At 46.5% G+C, this 16,906-nt stretch overlaps 1 protein-coding gene and 1 long non-coding RNA gene across 7 annotated transcripts in view; one reads left to right on the top strand and one right to left on the bottom strand.

The window, feature by feature from the left end:
- Positions 1–4,630: 4,630 nt before the first annotated feature.
- Catsper2 (cation channel sperm associated 2) lies at positions 4,631–16,165 on the bottom strand. 6 transcript variants are annotated; one of them, XM_010638647.1, is made up of 13 exons: positions 16,065–16,165; positions 15,530–15,661; positions 14,752–14,925; positions 14,424–14,492; positions 12,045–12,217; positions 11,475–11,630; positions 11,096–11,220; positions 9,292–9,470; positions 9,039–9,138; positions 8,652–8,708; positions 6,898–7,079; positions 6,105–6,272; positions 4,631–4,712 (listed from the first exon to the last, which is right to left on the bottom strand). In XM_010638647.1, the coding sequence occupies exons 2-13, from the start codon at positions 15,657–15,659 to the stop codon at positions 4,681–4,683; spliced, it is 1,545 nt and encodes a 514-aa protein (XP_010636949.1). In that variant the 5' UTR covers positions 15,660–15,661; positions 16,065–16,165; the 3' UTR covers positions 4,631–4,680. The 6 variants fall into 6 exon arrangements, with proteins under 6 accessions (XP_010636949.1, XP_010636956.1, XP_019065315.1 ...); XM_019209770.1 differs by having other exon boundaries at positions 4,632–4,707; XM_010638654.1 differs by lacking the exon at positions 6,105–6,272.
- A 39-nt stretch (positions 16,166–16,204) lies between these two features.
- The window catches only part of LOC104872384, an 8,643-nt gene continuing 7,941 nt past the window's right edge, over positions 16,205–16,906 (top strand). The window contains exon 1 of the long non-coding RNA XR_783138.2: positions 16,205–16,451. This is a non-coding gene — a long non-coding RNA (uncharacterized LOC104872384). The remainder of the gene's footprint in view (positions 16,452–16,906) is intronic.

Below are 16,906 nucleotides of genomic sequence, written 5' to 3'. Positions count from 1 at the left end.
GCTGGGTCTGGAAAATGACGAGTCGCACTGTTTGACAGTTTTCCCCCTCGCCCAGCAGGTCCACACGTGGTCTGGAGGCAGACAGGAGAATCGGAGGAAGAAGACAGCCTGGTGGTGGCCAAAGGCTTCCTAGCTCCTGGTTCCAGCCCATCCTGCACGTGCCCTGATGTCTGCCCTTGGTTCTATAAAACCCTCTTATAATAAATTCCCCTTTTGTTTTGCTTTACAGTAACAAGAAATGAGATGGCCTAGGTTCACATCTCAGTTCCAATAGTAACTGGTTGTGTGTCCTGCGCAGCTTCCAAATCCCTGTCATACTGGCCTTTTCTATAACAAGGAAAAATTACTAGTGTAGAGTTAAAGTGAGGACCAGGTTACAAAGTACATTTAAAGTACTTAGTGCAGGGTGGGGGGGTATAGCTCAGCGGTAGAGGGCTTGCATGAGGCCCTGGGTTCGATCCATAGCACCACAAGGAATGGTAGAAGTTCTTAGTAAATATGTCATTCATTCAACAAAAATTCATTATCTATGATATGCCAGGCGCTGGAACAGAATATGTTCACTGAGTGTTACTACTACTCATATTAGAGTAGCTCGTGCTCACTGCCTGGTTACTGCTTTTAGCTGTGTGAGGTTCAACAAAGAAAAGACAAATTCCAACCTACAAGTGACCAAAACCCAAAAACAGAAACAAACAAAACAAAAAACCCAACAGAGAAAAACGAATCAGCAGACTGAAATGACAGGGGTGCAGAAGAGGACATTAATCATGCATGCTGCTTACGTGAGACAGATGAGCCTGGAGAGGTGCCTGGAGCTGTCAGATCTGGCACCTGGAATGGATATTCCCAGGAAAGCCAAAGGAGGTGATGACTCTGAAATATCCTCAGTGCCTCAAACCTCCACGGGGCACTCTGCACCTGGAAGAACAGACGCCTCGCTTCGTCATGGATGGCTGTTTTTCTCCCTTTTGGTTTGCCTTTTGTAACCGAGATACTGCTTACTAGCTAAGTATTTCCTCCTAGTTCAGACCCCTCGCTATCAGGTGCACTCACGTGAATCTTTCCTTCCAATGCCATGGAAGAGCTCATAAATTCCCTTCTGACTGTCTCTTCCCTGTTGAGGCAACCTGGAAACCGCATGCTGAGAGAACACCTCTTAAGGCCAAAGCAGCCCGAAGCTCCAAGTAGTTTTACCGCATTTAGAATCCATCCTCATCATTACCTGCAACTTCTCAACTGTGACTGTGCCTGGTCCCTAACTTTACGGCAGCCCCCAAATCACTCACTTTACCACAGGCAGCATTTCTGAGGTCCTTAACAGACGTGGGCAGCAACTAAATGGCCTTTTATTCTGGACTGAACCGTGGAACGGGAAGAGACACATGGTTTTGTTGGAGTATTTGACAGTGTTGATTTCTCAGCTTTGCTCCTTGTATCATAAATATTAGCAGAGAAAGCTGGGTGGCAGGCATTTGGTAACTGCGTCTCTACAACGCTTCTGTAAGTCCAAAACGTTTCTAAATAAATTTTTCTTTCCTTGCAGTATGGGGGATTGAACCCAGGGATCACTGAGCTACATACATCTCCAGTACTTTTTATTTTTTGGAGACAAAGTCTTGCTAAATTGCTTGGGCTGACCTTAAGATTCTGATCCTCCTGCCTCAGCCTCTCAAGTAGCTGGGATTCCAGGCATGTGTCACCATGTTATTTAACCTCATTTTGTATTAGTATGTTTACAGGACATACTGTTTACAATCATCTTGGGGAGTGGGTACAGGTATCTAATACAGCTTGCTTCTTTTAAAAATCTCCTTCCTCCCCTCCCTCCTCCTCTACTCCCCTTTCCCCATTTTCATTCTTGTTACTATTATCAATCTTAGCACACGTTTATGGCATACACTGTTTCCATTCTCTGCGGTTATTAGCTTCCTGTTACATGGCTTATCTTTATTCTCCCTCTTTCTTCTTTCCCGCTCCCTCACCTCTCAGTCACTGATCTGCTTTCTGCTCCTGGATTTGCCTGGATTTGCTGTAGGTTCCTTTTCATTTTCTCTACTTGGCCCGTCGGCCAGACATGCATTTAGGTAATGACTACTGTGAACTGCTTCAGAATTGCCTCGCTAGCCCTGGATCGTCCCTTCCCCACTGGGGAGCAACCCTTACATTTAGTTAAGTGACTGGCCCTACCCTAGCTCCAGGAGAAAGCTTAGCGATTCCATCCACCTTGCTTCCGTGATTGGTTGAGGTGTAAGCAGTGACCTACTTCTTGGTACACAGTGGTGTTTAGGTCGCGCGCGCGTGTGTGTGGTTCAACTTATATGCAGTGTTGTTTGGATTAAAAAGGCCCCCAAAGCCTCATGTGTTCAGAGGTGGGACTGGATCTTGGGGTGCTGTGCTCACTGGTAGATTCACCTACTGAGGAGTTTGTGGCGGAATGTGCTTCGGGGGCGTGGTCAGATGGAGAAGGCGGGCCCGTGGGTGGGGCCTGGAAGGGTGCCTCCCCTCCCTAGCTCCTCCCTCTCCTCTCTGCTTCCTGGCTGTCAGGACGTGAGCAGTTTTCCTCAGCTATGCCCCTCTGCCATGCTGCTTCTGTTTTGGTGCCGGCTGACTGTGCCCTGGAACTTCTAAAAACTGTGAGCCCCAAGTCAAGTTGTGGGCATTGGGTATTTGGTCCCAGCAACGTGAGAGTGACTAAGACATACGGTTAAGGTCCAAATCGTGAAGGTACAGTGGCTTGTTGAATTTTCACATCTCTGTACACCTGTGCGAGTGCCTTGCACAGCAAGAACATTTCTGTATTCAGGCCTCCTCCTGCACAGGGGCCCCACCCCAAGAATAACCACTCTCTGACCCAGAGCTCAGAACTTTCCTTCAATAACTGAGAATTGAGTCACTACCATTCCCTGGACGTGAGTAAAGAGGCATCTAGGCTTAGGAGTTTGGGGAAACCATCTGGCTGAATAAAACCAGCCTAGAGATAACATGGACACGTGGAGGAAAGCAGACAAGAGAACTGCAGAGAAACAAGCCACAGAAACTCTGACCACAGTGGATTTTATGTTGAAGAGACAACAGAGTAAGCTATTTCAATGTTTAAATTTAAACTTTCTCAACCCATAAATGTTTTTTTTTTTTTTTTGAGACAGGGTCTCACTGTGTAGTTCAGGCTGACCTTGAACGTGCAGTGATCCTCCTGCCTCAGCCTCCCCAGTGCTGGAATTACAAGCATTTGCCACCATGCCTGGCTTCAACTCACAGTTTTTCTCCTAGACTAGAATCTCAGCTCTGCCTCTTAGTGTTATGCTTTGCATCTAGATGGTCCCCCAAAACCCTCATGTGATCACAGCAGGGGCTTGGGGATGTGAATGGATCCTGAGGGCATGGTATTCATCAGTAGATCATCCTCAGTTGAGTTCATAGCTAAATATGGTATTAGGAGATGAAGCGTGTCAGTGGGGGCACCACTGAGGTCATGGCCAGGAAGGTCTGTCTCTCTCCCTCCTCCCTTAAGCTCATTCTCTGCTTCCTGCTGCCCTGCCTTGAGCTGTTTCTCCTCTCTCATGCTGTCCTGCCTTGGAACCAGGGGACTATGGACTGAAACTTCTTCAAACTGGGAGCCAAAATGAACCTTTCTTCCTTTGATGGGACGGGTGTAAAGTATTTTGTCCCAGCAAAGTGAAAGTAACTAAGACACTTGGCATGAGTCTTTGGGCAGTTAACTAACCAAGCTAACTTTTTCAAGTCTCAATTTTCTGGTCTCTGAAAAATAGGATAATGATATCTTCGTACATTGTTGCTTTATGGAATATAGACACGTATTTTCTATACAGAGTGGAGAAGTATAGTCTGTATACATGTGTACTATATATGAAAATATCTTCACAAACCTCAAACATTCTGGGATAGAATGCTTCCCACAAGCTAGTCTAAAGACTTCAGCCATCCAATAATGGAACAGGATCCCTTCTGATGGTAAGTCACCAGTAACCACAAATGGTGATATTCTAAAAGGTATTCTTGCTGGGAGGTACCTCAGGGTACAATGCTTGCTCAGTATCCGTGACCCTGGGTACAATCCTGACATGCACACGCACACGCACACGCACACACACACACACACACACACACGCACGCTTCTGTGGAACACCTACTGCTTTGAACATTGCCTGAGCAAAAGAACTGGAATAAAGAAAGGAACCATCTTCTGGCCTCAGAGACCAGCATCAGCTGTGCCCACTGAAGTTCATGCTGCACATGACAAGCGACCTTAGCAGAGCAGACCATGGGAACGACACTTCTCAAGCAGTCACGCTGCCTGCTGCCTCTGGGGCCCGTGCAGCCTGCATCGTGGGGAGAAGTGCACTTAGGACTCTTACCAGGAAGCACAGGTTGCAAAAGAGATGGGCTAAAACACTACAATCAAAAAGAATCTGACTCAGGCACTGTGAAGAGGAAGGGAAGCCACGTGGCTCAGGCCCTACTGGCACTGGAAGGAACTTTTCTGCCTGACCTCAGGCCTTTCAGTAACCCTGTGTCTGAGGCATAATTAACTTACTCAACGGCAGTATTATTAGCAATATTTATTAGACGTTGATAATTTTGAATTTTCTATTTCCAACTATGTCCTTCGTTATCTTTTGCTGGGCCCAAAAATCTTGAAGCCATTTGTGGTGGGTGTTACCTCTTTTGGAATTTCATCAGTTCCTGTGCTGTAAAGAAACAGACTGTGAGGCTGGAGAACTGAGAATATTTTGAACCTATACATATTTGATAAAGACCTTTCTTTTCTGGGTTCGAAATTCCCAATCTTTTTTTTTTTTTTTTTTTTTTTTCTTTTGAGACAAGATTTTGCTGTTCAGTTCAGGCTGGCCTTGAACTCACTTTGTAGCTGAGGATGGCCTTGAACTTGCAGTGATTCTCCTGTCAACCTCCCAAGTGCTGAGATTACAGGCTTGCACCACCACACTTGGCATGGTTTGTTTGTTTTTTGAGACAGAATCCCAAGTTCCAATGTCATTTATTGTCCCGTGTCCCCTACCCCTGCCATGAACACACACACACACACACACACACACACACACACACACACATGCAAGCACTGAGTCCTTCTCCCTGATTTCTTATTTTCACATTGGGTTGATTTCAACAAGGTATAAGAAAGATAATTAGAAAACACTGATCCATACTAAACTGTTTTTTTAAAAAAGCCCACCTTTAACAGTTTTTGTTTTGTCTTACATTGTGTGTGGCGGGGGTATAATTCAAACTAACCCCCGAGTGGTGAAAAGTAGGATTTTTTGGATGTCTGTGTGGTAGGCATTAAACCCAGGGCCTTCTTACTGAGCTACATCCCAGCCCTTTTTATTCATTTATTTTTAATTTTGAGACAAAGTCTAAGTCACGAGTTGCCCAGCTAAACTTGAACTTGTGCTCCTTTGCCTCAGACTCCTAGAGTGCCAGATTATCAGTGTATGCCAATATGTCCAGGTGAGAGAATCATTTGGAGCAGTTAGTTCTGAGCTTCTATCAAACTCTGTTTAAATCACCTATTTCTCTCTGCCCAGACTGAAACTAGAAAGGGCTGGTAGAAAGAGAAGTCTGTAATTCAGAAACCCCTCTGGGGGCTGCAGCAATAGGCACCTGGGAGCTCTCTGCTGCCTGTCTAATGCCCACAAGAGCATCCTTCAGCTCCTCTGTCCAAGGGGCGCCAGAGCCCTGCCAGGCAGGTCTGAAATGTGACCTTCAAGGAGGAGGAATGTGAGCGGAAGAGGATGGACTGCAATGTCAGCAAAGATCCACTTTGCCCTCATTCCTAGCAAGCGGAACAGGACACCTTTCTTTTGGGAAACAAACTCCCAGACTTCATAGGATTTGGGCGTCCCCTGCTGGAGAAGCGAGTTTCTAGTTTCTCTCAAAGTTAGAGGCTATGGGGACAGGAGCCTAGAACAAGAATCTGGTGGGAGGCACACATGCAGAAGCTGAGGTGCTAGAATAGCGACACCCGCCCCTTCTCCCTGGTTCTACCTGTTAGTCCCGTGTACTGAACATGGCTGCCATTCGGTCCCCTAACCCTACGTCCCAGGACTGTCCCACAGTCAGACCTGCCAACCGCTGCAACTCCTTCCGCTCCTCCAGATTATACTGAAGCTCTTCCAGCAACTCAAGATACCGCAAGAGTAAATTTCGGGGCCACAGAGTGTACTGGTCCTGATCCATTTCCATGAGCTCAGGGAGATTCTGGTGCACCAAGTTCTCCCAGTCCACCTGATCTGTAGGGAGGAAGCCTTCTGATGTGTCTACGTTTACAGAAGCTGGAAAAGAGCGAGAAACCCTGTGGCGTTTGTAGAAAGGTGGCAGTGAAAGCGGATCTGGTGAACACAGAGGGAAAGGGCATGTCCCCAGAAGACAACTTTTCACAACCAGCAAAGAGCCACTGCTATACTTAGCTGAAAGGGAGCAGAAGTGCAGGGAAATTATATTTACTCGTAGAACTTCTGAGGTGCTTGGAATTGAACCCAGGGCCTCAGAGGTGTTAGGTAAGTGCTCTACCCCTGAGCCATATCTCTAGCCCATACTGAGAAAATTAAGAGGCACGGATTATGACCAGAAAATCAAACTGGCGGAGACACTGGAGCGCATATATAGTGGGACAGCTGCTCTTAAGACTGAGATTCTCAGCTGAGCGTGGTATGCATGCGCAGCTGTGATCCCAGCACTCAGGAGGCTGAGGCAAGAGGATTGCTATGAGTTCAAGGCCAGCCTGGGTGGTTCAAGGCCTGCCTGAAGTACAGAGCTAGACCTTGTCTCAAGGAGAGAGGGAAAGGGAGAGGAAGAGAAAAAGATTGCGTTCTCATTGAGTCTGAATTTCAGTGGGAAAAAAACCCTTCTGCTCACCACCATACTCTGAAGAGGAGGAGGATGTCGAGGAGGAAGATGAGGACTCTTTCCTTTTGAACAAGGACTCTTTTGTTGGCTTGGAAGACAAGGTCACTTCCTTTTCAACCGTGCTGTGTTTAGACTCTTTTTCTGAAGAAGCTTCTTGGAAGTCCAGCGATGTCCTGTGTCTACTGACTTCTCTGAACATATTAGAAAAAATGTTGCTCTTTCCAACACATTTACCAGATCTGATTAGATGATTCATTAGTCTAGTCCAGGCCCTGGCTGTACCCTGAAGCTGGGATCTAAGGAGATGAGCGCCAGTTTAGTCCCAGACTCTAAACTTAGGCCCTTCCAGCCTCATCCCTTGTTTCATTCTTAACCCTTTTCTTCCTTCCACATCCAGTCCTTCAAGAAAACCTGCAGGTTCTACCATCACAAATGCATCTTTTCTCATTCGTTCGCTGCTATGGTACAGCTGTGAGCCTTTCTCATCCGCTTTGGGCCACAGTGCTGCTCCTTACTGACCTCTCGGACATTTCCCAGGTCAAAGTACTGAGGATCGAATCCAGGTCCTTTGCACTGAGCTTTATCCCCGGCTCTTTTTTTCATTTTGAGATAAAATCTCAACAAATTATCCAGGCTGAGCTAGAACTTGCAATCTTCCTGCCTCAGCCTCCTAAAGTGCTGGGGTGACAAGTGAGTGCCCCAAGCCCTGCTCACAGTAATCTTTTTAAATGTAAGTCACTTCCTGTCACCCCCTGCTCTGCTTTCCGTTTCCCTCCGAGTAAAGGTCCCTACAACGCGTCCTTCTGTACCACACAAGCAGGGTTCCATTCCACTGTCTCTCCGCCCTACCTCCTACCGCTTCCCCTCTGCTCATTCTGCTCCAGACACCGTGGCCTCCTTGTTATTTCTCACACACATCAGGCCTACTTCCGTTTAGGATCTTCCTGCTGATGGAAGGAAATCCATTGGGAATCCACAGGGACGTCCCTTCCCCAACTGCAATCCTTGCTCATGTATTCGTTTTCTGAAGAGGACACCCTGACTACCTGGTTTCAAACTATAACCCATGCCAGCTGGGTGTGGTGGTGCACACCTGTAATCCCAGCACTCGGGAGGCTGAAGCAGGAGGATGGCTGTGAGTTCGAGACCAGCCTGGGCTATGTAGTGAGTTCCAGGTCAGTCTGAACTACACAGTGAGACCCTGTCTCAAACAAAACAAAACAAAACAAACAAACAAACTATAATCCATGTGCAATAGCCCTATACACTCCCCCTTTGCCTGTTCTAATTTTAATCTTTCCATAGGTTTATCATATTTTAGTGCATTATTTACATGTTCGTTGTTTCTTCACCCCTGCTCGTATGTAAGTTTTCTTATTCACTGCTAAACATTCAGGTCCTAGAGTAGTATTAGTTTCATCAAAGGTTATCTATATTATTTTCCTCTGGGTGCCATAGCAAATGGTCATAAACTAGTGGCTAAAAAAAAAAAAGCGGCAAAAATGCCACTGCTCAGCACTGCTCAGCTTCGCTGGGCCTCAGTCTGTCTCTGTGTCTGTGCCTTCTGTCTCCACGATCCTCCTCATCATGGAATTTAGGGCCCACCTGGATAATCCAGGATGATCGCCTCTCGAGAGTTTTTAGGTTAACCACTTCCATAAAGACCCTTTTTCCAAATAAGGATATGTCCCCAAGGTCCCAGAGATGAAGGCCAGGGACAGATAATTTGGGGAGTCATCCCAGTTCACATATACGCTGCTCACCTGGCACTGATTTTGCTGTGGCTTGACCTCAGTGTTGTAAAGGACTGGTTCTGTCTCCTGCAAACGTACACACACGCAGACACCAAACCACAAACACCAGAAACAAAAGCAGAATGAAGCAGAATATCTTAAGCTGAAGTGCAGTAAGAAACAAAAGACTTCAGACCAGAACATGAAGTAAGCAGAGTGGGGAGGACAGATTACATTGAAGGGGTAAAGAATGGGGGACCCCTGAAGTGGATGAAGACGCAGACTATGGACCAGGGCCGGGGAAGACTGAAGTCTGTGGGCCAACCTTCCGTCACAAAGGAAAGAGTAGGGCCAAGGCCAAGGAGTGGAAACAGGGAATGAGGTAAGAAAGCTTAGTTTGAAAAGCGGGGAGCAGACCTCCTGAGGATCTGCAGCTTGAGGACATCAGCCTTGTGCTGAGCAGCCAGATGTGCCATCTCCTTATCCAGCTCATCCCGGATGTCCCGGAAGTTATTAGCTGGGTGGGGAGAAACCAAGTAGCACCTCCATCCCGGGATCGGAACCTGCCTGCTGCACTAGTCCCTCTCTGCCCACAGTCCGCCAGGCCCAGAACTCAGGCCCGTTCCTCCCAGCCACGCCTGCCTCCCAGGGGTGCCCACTCTCTGCTCACCCATCGTGCTTATTATGACATTTCGCAAGATAATGGAGCCCAGAAGCACCCAGAGGATGATATAGGTGCTGCTGATGACCGAGCTGACTTCCGGCACCTTCCAGATGTCCCGGAGCAGCGAGTTCCAGTGATCCATGGTGAAGAGGATGAAGACGGTTATTAGGGAATTTGGCAGGCCCCTGCAGAGCAAGGTGTGCAGAGAGGGGAGCCTCTCACAAACTATACAGTTCCTATTTTTAAACAACGTAAGAGCATTTCTTTGTATAGTATGTTGCTCTGACTTTGGCATGTTGTCTATCAGATTCAACTTTTTTAAGCTATTTTTTCTTCGGTTTGAAGTTGTTTTTATTAAGTTTTCCTTTACCGTGAATAACCTAGGAACGCCTCTCATTATTCCAATTGTCCTGGGGCATAGCAAGTACTGTACTCAATAAACATTGGGCAAATTTTTAAAAAGGGGAGTGGATCACAATAGATATTTTTTCAGAATTCATTCATTCATCATGCTGTACAGATTTTACCCTACCTAGCTCACTGGCGTGCACGGACGGGTAAGTAAGTGGATGGGTATTGGACACAACATAAGGAGTCCCAAACAGTGTGTGATAATGAATGTATACAAATAATAAAAAATAGTAAAATGGATAGAATTCATTTATAAATTAATTATTTCAGAATTGGGTGTGTAGTTCAGTGTGCAGAACATTTTTCTTATACGTACAAGGCCTACGGTTCAATCCCAGGTGCACCAAAAAAAACGAAGATATTTAGATACCATTCTGAGATCTTTGGTCCACAAAAGGAAGATAACTAAATCATTCTTCTTTTCTACGTAGTTCCCTGCATACAATCTATTGAAAACATCGGGGCTTGAATAAGATGAATGCTAGGACCTTCTTTTTTTTTTTTTGGATTTTTGACACAGGGTCTCACTATGTAGTTGAGACTGACCTGGAACTCACTATGTAGCCCAGGCTGATCTCGAACTCATAGCAATCCTCCTGCCTCAGCCTCAGGAGTGCTGGGATTACAGGCATGAGCCACCATGCCCAGCAGGACCTTCTTAATACTTTCACAAAACTGCCCATTGAGAGTCTAAGAAAAATTTGGGAGGCCTGGATTATAGCTGGGGAGGTAGCTCAGTGGCACCTCGCCTGCCTCACAAGCACAAGGTCCTGAAGTTCAATCCCTGGTACCAAAAAAAAAAAAAAAAAAAAAAGAGACTACATTACAATTTCTGAATGGAATTATCTCCTCTAAATTGAGGTTGACTTCTTCAAAACAAGTGTTTTCTAGACAGAGATCTTAGGGATTTTACTGTCGAATGAGCACAGTTGTGCACCTGTGTTAACAGCCACACCTAAAGACGGGGGATAGAGCAGAGACTTGGTCTGAGAGTCACAGTGACATTCACTGGCCACTTGTACTGTGTTCGGTGCTGTGCTGAGTGCTTCAGTGCATGACTCTATTTATCCTCACTGTCTTCTGAGGTAGCACCACCATTATGCCCATTTTTCAAAAGAGGCAACTAAGTCACGGAAACCAGGGCTTCTCCACCGGAATGTACTGTACTTACAGATGGCTCATGTTGTGTTTAAATTTGTAAAACCCAGAGTCAACTGAGAGCTGGCTACCCTACCCTTAAGATCAGAGCAAGTGCTACTGGCTATTCCTTTGCTTTCTCTCTCCCTCTCCACACTGTGCCCTACTCAAGCTTCCTAGACTATGACTGTACTTTGGATGAGGTGCTAAGTACCCAGCCCGAATTCCCTCCCTCACCCAGGCTTTCCCCGGCCCTGCCTACAAGAAGGCCTCCCTGTACACCAGGTCCTGGTGAGTTGAACGGGTGTAATCCTTAAAGAAGTAGACACCAGCCACGGCGAAAATGTAGAAGAGGAGGAGCAGCAACATGAAGTGAAATCGGATGCTCTGGAGGACAGGACCTCGAGTCAGGGGGGCAGACGAGGCTGATCCCCGCTGACTGCCCAGCCGAGCCCCCCACCCGGCCTTCCCCAGCCAGCCAGCCCTTCCTTCCACGGTGGCCCAGGCGTCTGGAGACCACGGCAGCTCACCCCCAGCTCTTCTTATCCGGTAATGTTCCTCACCCAGGCCCGTGGCATGTTACCTGTGAAACCCCACAGCTCTTCACCCCCACCCCACACTTGAGCGGCACGGCAAATCACCTTGAAGGTCCTGACCAGGGCCAAAATGATAACGCGGACTTGATGCAACTGTGCATAGAGCCGGAAACACCTCATCACGCCACAGATACTCAGCAGCTCGAGCCACACGGGATGGCCAGTCACCCCGCCCAGCACCAAGATTTCATACAGCAAGGGCTGTGGGAAACAAGAGCATGAGCGCACGGTTCCCAGGCCTCACCCCTTGACCACCATTCTTGGCGGATTGTGTCCTAGCTAGCCTTTCTCCACTAAGCTCTTGTTGAGATACAAGAGAAAGTAAAGCGAGTGCCTCTATCAAGCATGCATGACCTAACACGAGCCAAACACTCATGACAGTGCCTGGCACTTACTGAGTGTTCGTGGACTGGCAGCTGTCACTGCTGGGATTGATGCTGGGTTAGATTTTACCTTGCTCCTAATGCCAATGATTCCCGCAATGTCTGACTTTGACCACCACCAAAAAATCACGGGAAGTTGGGCACACTTGTATTCATTTGCTTTCGTGTTGTTTCCATTCACCGAAGTACACTCCTCAACCCGTGATCTGGTTCTCAGGCTATTTATCCTTACCAACAGGGTGACCACGAAGTCAAAGACATTCCAGGCGTTCTTCCAGAAGAGGGAGAAGCTGGCTACCCATTTCAGAAGGATTTCCACAATGAAAATGGGCAAGATAAACCAAACTGCCACCTCCAAAGACAGCTTCAGTGGCCACAGACTGTTGTTTGTGGAATCCAGCAGTTCTGTGAAAGTAGAGAAAATAAAAACTAAGGAAGTAGGAAGCCAAATGATGCAGAATAATTGCTCCTAAACCACAGTTGTGCTTATTACTGCTCCCTCTTTCTTGGATTTCTCTTCTGAAGGCTGTAGCCTCAGGCTGTGAGATACAGGGGAGGACAGAACTGACCGAGACCTTGTACCACTGTGGTCCCTTCATCCTGGTGTGTCTAAGAGCTTCTTGTCACTTCCGGCCCATCCTGGGATCTAGGGATTTCCCTCGTCCCCCACCCTGTACTTACTGTTACATTAGTTCTAAAATTTACCCGAAAGCGATGGGTCTTGAGCGGAGAATGAAAATGTGGGATATGATATGCGCAGTGCTCCACCAGAGATAGGAAACAAGAAGCCGAATTCATGGGGCATATCGAGTTATAGTAGGAAACCTCTCACTCCTCTACTGTCTTCCTTTCCCCTTCTTCTCTGGCGAAAACTGTGCTCCACAAAGCAAACTGAATTCTCTAGAACCCTGATGTTATTTGCTAACTACTATTCCTTCACTCATTGCCTTTATCTTTTAACTCTCTTCATCACTTTCTTCCCCCACCTTTCACACACACACACACACACACACACACACACACACACACACACCCTCCATACTGGGGACTAAACCCAGGGCCTTGGTATAGAGTTATATACCCTCAGAGCTTTTTAAATTTGGTTTTTTGTTTTTTGGATTGAACTCGGGTCCTGCAAGGCAGGCCACCGAACCACTGTGCTAAATCCCCAGCCCCAGAGCTTTTTAAATTTTGAGACAAGGTCTCACTAAGTCCTTTAAGCTGCCCAGGCTGGGCTCAAACTTGGGATCCTCCTGCCTCAGCCTCTCAGAGTGCCAGATTACAAGAGTGTGTCAGCATACCCAGCAACTTTCACGTGCTTGAGGATGTGTGTCGTGCTCCAGGGCAGCAATATTAGAGACCAAATGCCCAAAATGCAACCCAAGGCTAACTTATTTATTGCAAAGTGCCAACACTGCAATTAAATTTGAATACTGAGGTTTTAGTTTAGAAGAAACAACTCAGACATTAACATCTTTTGTTAAAAAAAATAAAATAATACACATGCCTTATATTTGCCACCACTGTTCTAGGGGGGAAAATTGATGTCAAAATAGACCTAAAGCCAGGCGTGGTGGTACACATTTGTAATCCCAGCATTTAGGAGGCTGAATCAGGAGGATCGCTGCAAGTTTGACACCAACCTGGACTACATAGTGAGTTCAGTGCCAGCCTGGAATATATAATAAGACCCTGTCTCAGAAAAAAGTTGAAAAATTTAAAAAATGAAATAGGGAATTGTGACTGACTTACTTCAAAACCTGTACTTTATGGGGAGGAAATAAAAATATTTCAAAGTATATAAAGTACATACAGTTGTAGGTCAACAGTTGTAGGTCAGGGAATTGAGTATTGTTGTGTATTAAATAACTTTGACCTGAGTGCATTGAAGGACTATTTTCAAGTGGGAGACACCCATAAAAAAGGGAGGAGGAAACAATAGAACACTGCTACTCTCTTCTCATCATTTCTGAACAGCTTGTTTGAAATAACCATCAAATGTGCTAATTCTATAGGTGGTCTTCTGTTTTTAATATATTTCTCATATAACTCACGATTGGTTTTAGAGTCATTTAGCATCTTAGTAATTTTTTGGCTCATTTGCTATCTCAATTGTCCCTAACTTTACTTTGTGAGCTTCTAAATTTATACTTAAATCATCTTTCTAAATACACTTACAAAATGTAAATGTCAGATCATTCACGAAAGGGTACCAATATCTCAGAAAAGGTTCAGGACTGGGGAGGTAGCTCAATGGTAGAGCACTTGTTTAGCATGGGCAAGGCCCTGGGTTCAATCCCCGGAGTAGTGGGGGACTGCATATTTGGAGAAATATAACTGATCTTTTCATCTCCAGTTCCTGTGGACTTGTTACCTTGTTAAAACACCACTAGCACCACTGGTCTCTAAGTGTCCAGACTACTATCTCCTGCACAGTAATCCTGACAGCCCTCCAATGCTCCTAGACCTTAGCAGGTGCACACATTCTATTCCAGGGGGCTTAATATTTTGATCTCACAATTAATACAATTCAAACCTGTTCAAAAATGTAAAATAATCAATTGAGAAGAACCGTAACTCCCCCCGTTTCCTCTTCTAGGTCCGTTCTCACCTATTATAACCATCCGTACAACTACATTCAAAATGATGAGGAAATTGATGAAGTTCTTAAACCAAGGATCTGGTTTCCGTTAAGGAAACATACTGAGTGGAATTCTTCCTGGTCCACACAACTGAAATAATATGAGCAAGAATATAAGTTGAAGTAGGAGGACTTCACTTCCATCTCTAGCACCACAGAAGGAAAGAAAAGAAAAACAGAAAGAGAGAGAGAAGGAAGAAAGAATATAAGCTGTGAGAATATAAAGAAGGTGCAGGGAAGAAACCATTAGGCAGATGATGAATAGCCATGGCTAAGAATGACTGATGCAGAAGGATACGCTCGATAACCCATTCGGCCCACAGGGAAAGAGGTGGCCAAGGACTATGGCGAACATTAAATCTACACAGTAGTCGCTGGGCATGTGAAACCCGTCCTAAATGCCGGGGCTTTGTGGAGAAGAGCACTTGCTGGTGTTGATCTCTCAATCCAATTGGCTTCTGATAGGAAGGATCTAGAATAAAAAAATTTAAAAAGATGGTGCCTATAGTTCTACCCACTCAAGAGACTGAGGCAGGATGACTGCTTGAGTTCAGGAGTTCAAGGCCAGCATGGGCAACAAGGGAGACAGGGTGCGGGGGGGTCAGTGGATAAATGTGTGTTAGTGTGAAAGTTCACGTCCTGCTTATAACCAATACTAACCACACCCACAATTAAAGCAGTAGACTCAATCTTCCAAATTTCAAGTATCTTTGGCAGGACTTTTTTCAGTTAATCAAGAGTAGTATCCTAAAAAGGAGTGGCAAGGACTCTCTTTCCTGATTCGGAGTTTTATTTATAAACCAAGCCTGGTGGCTGGTGGCTGGGAATCTGAAGTAAAAGGATCCTAAATTCAAGCCCAGCCTGGCAATTTAACGACTTAATTAGACCCTACCTCAGAATAAAAAAATAAATGGCTGAGGGGTGTGGCTTAATGTGAAGGGTTTTAATTTCCTATACTAGAAAACCCTCGACATGATTTATCAAGTTTGGTGTAACCTCCAAACCAGTCTTTCCTGAATTTTCCACCCTCTGCCTCCTGGTCTTTGGAATTTAGTGCAGCAAAACAGTCTGCTGACCAAGTATCTCCCGGGTAGTGAAAAGTGGCACAGGCTGGCTGGAGTCTTGAAAAAACTCCAGGTCAACGCGACGAGAATGAATAGCATCAGCTCTGGGCAGGTGCATGTGCCCAGGGTGATCCGTGGCCATGTCTGTGAAGAAAGCAGAAGAATCAAGGGTCAGGGGCCTTTCCTTCTTAAGAGTTGCATTAGGATTAGAAGATGTGTTTGTGTGTCCCTGCACAAGCGTTTTTAACAAAAGAAGATAAAAGTATGAAGAGAAGGCCGGGTGTGGTAGCAAAACCTAGCCTGTAATCCCAGGACCTTGGGCTGAGACAGGAGGATTCCAAATGTACGCCCTGCCTCAGCCTCCGGAGCGCTGGGATTACAGGTGTGCACCACCACGCCCGCTTTAGAAAGTAATTTTTAAAAATGGGTTAAAGAAAAGCAGGCGTCTGCAGAGGTGGAGCCACTGAGCGGGACCCAGGACGCAGAGTCCCACTCAGCAGCCCTGAGGAGAGGCCAGCTCCAGACGAGTGGTCACCCAGTTCCTCACGTGTGAGCAGCTGCCTCGGGCCGGCTCCTGCTCTCCTCCCTGAGCTCTGCTCCCTCAGCGTAGGAAGAGCTCAGGGCTGCTCGCCAGTTACCCGCTTTCCCGCCCACCGGTACAGCCAATCAGCGGTTACGCACCCGTCCTGCCCACTGGGCGTCTCAGCGCTGTGGGGCTGGACTTCCGCTTCCGGTTCTCTTGGTCCCAGGGAGCCCTCCAACGCGGTTTCCGGCTGGTCCCCCACCCTGCCTCTGGTCCTTGTCTTCACCGGGCCCATGATTCAGTGGAAATACCCTCCAACTTGCAGTGAGGATGTGAAGGCTTCCCCACATGCTGAGGCCCCAGCCACGGGTCTCTAACCAGCGTCACCCACAGGCTGCAGAATGGTGATAGGTGATTGTTTTCTCCGTCCGGTGGTGTACAATGCCTGCATTAAGCCCACGAGAATAATTCCGTCAGAATCTGCCTAAACTGTCATTTGTAGTCAGGAGTCTTGAAAAAACGACACCCTCCCCCCCAAGAATATAGCCAGTGTTGGAGAAGTTCTGCCACCCAGAGCGACTTCACCAAATTTCAGCATGAATTTCTTAGAGGGAACTAACTCGGATCTGTCCTGGAAGGAAACAGTATTTCTAGCCTTGTCGACCTAAAGAGTCACAGTGGTGGTGGTGGTGGTGGCCGTGGCAGCAACGTCTAGGTCCTTACTAGAACGGCAATGATTATTTTAAGGCTTGGGATAATCGAGTAGACCCGTGCTAATTACAGTACTTAATTTTCCACTTCCAAGTACAAATAAACCTGAGAGGGGTATGGATAACCATCTCACACCCATTAAGATTACTTTTTTT

The sequence above is a fragment of the Fukomys damarensis genome, unplaced genomic scaffold, assembly GCF_012274545.1.
Source record: "Fukomys damarensis isolate Sample0158 unplaced genomic scaffold, DMR_v1.0_HiC HiC_scaffold_17, whole genome shotgun sequence".
NCBI lineage: Eukaryota > Metazoa > Chordata > Mammalia > Rodentia > Bathyergidae > Fukomys > Fukomys damarensis.
The sequence above is the reverse complement of the archived record's forward strand: the minus strand, read 5'-3'. Positions and strand labels throughout refer to the sequence as shown.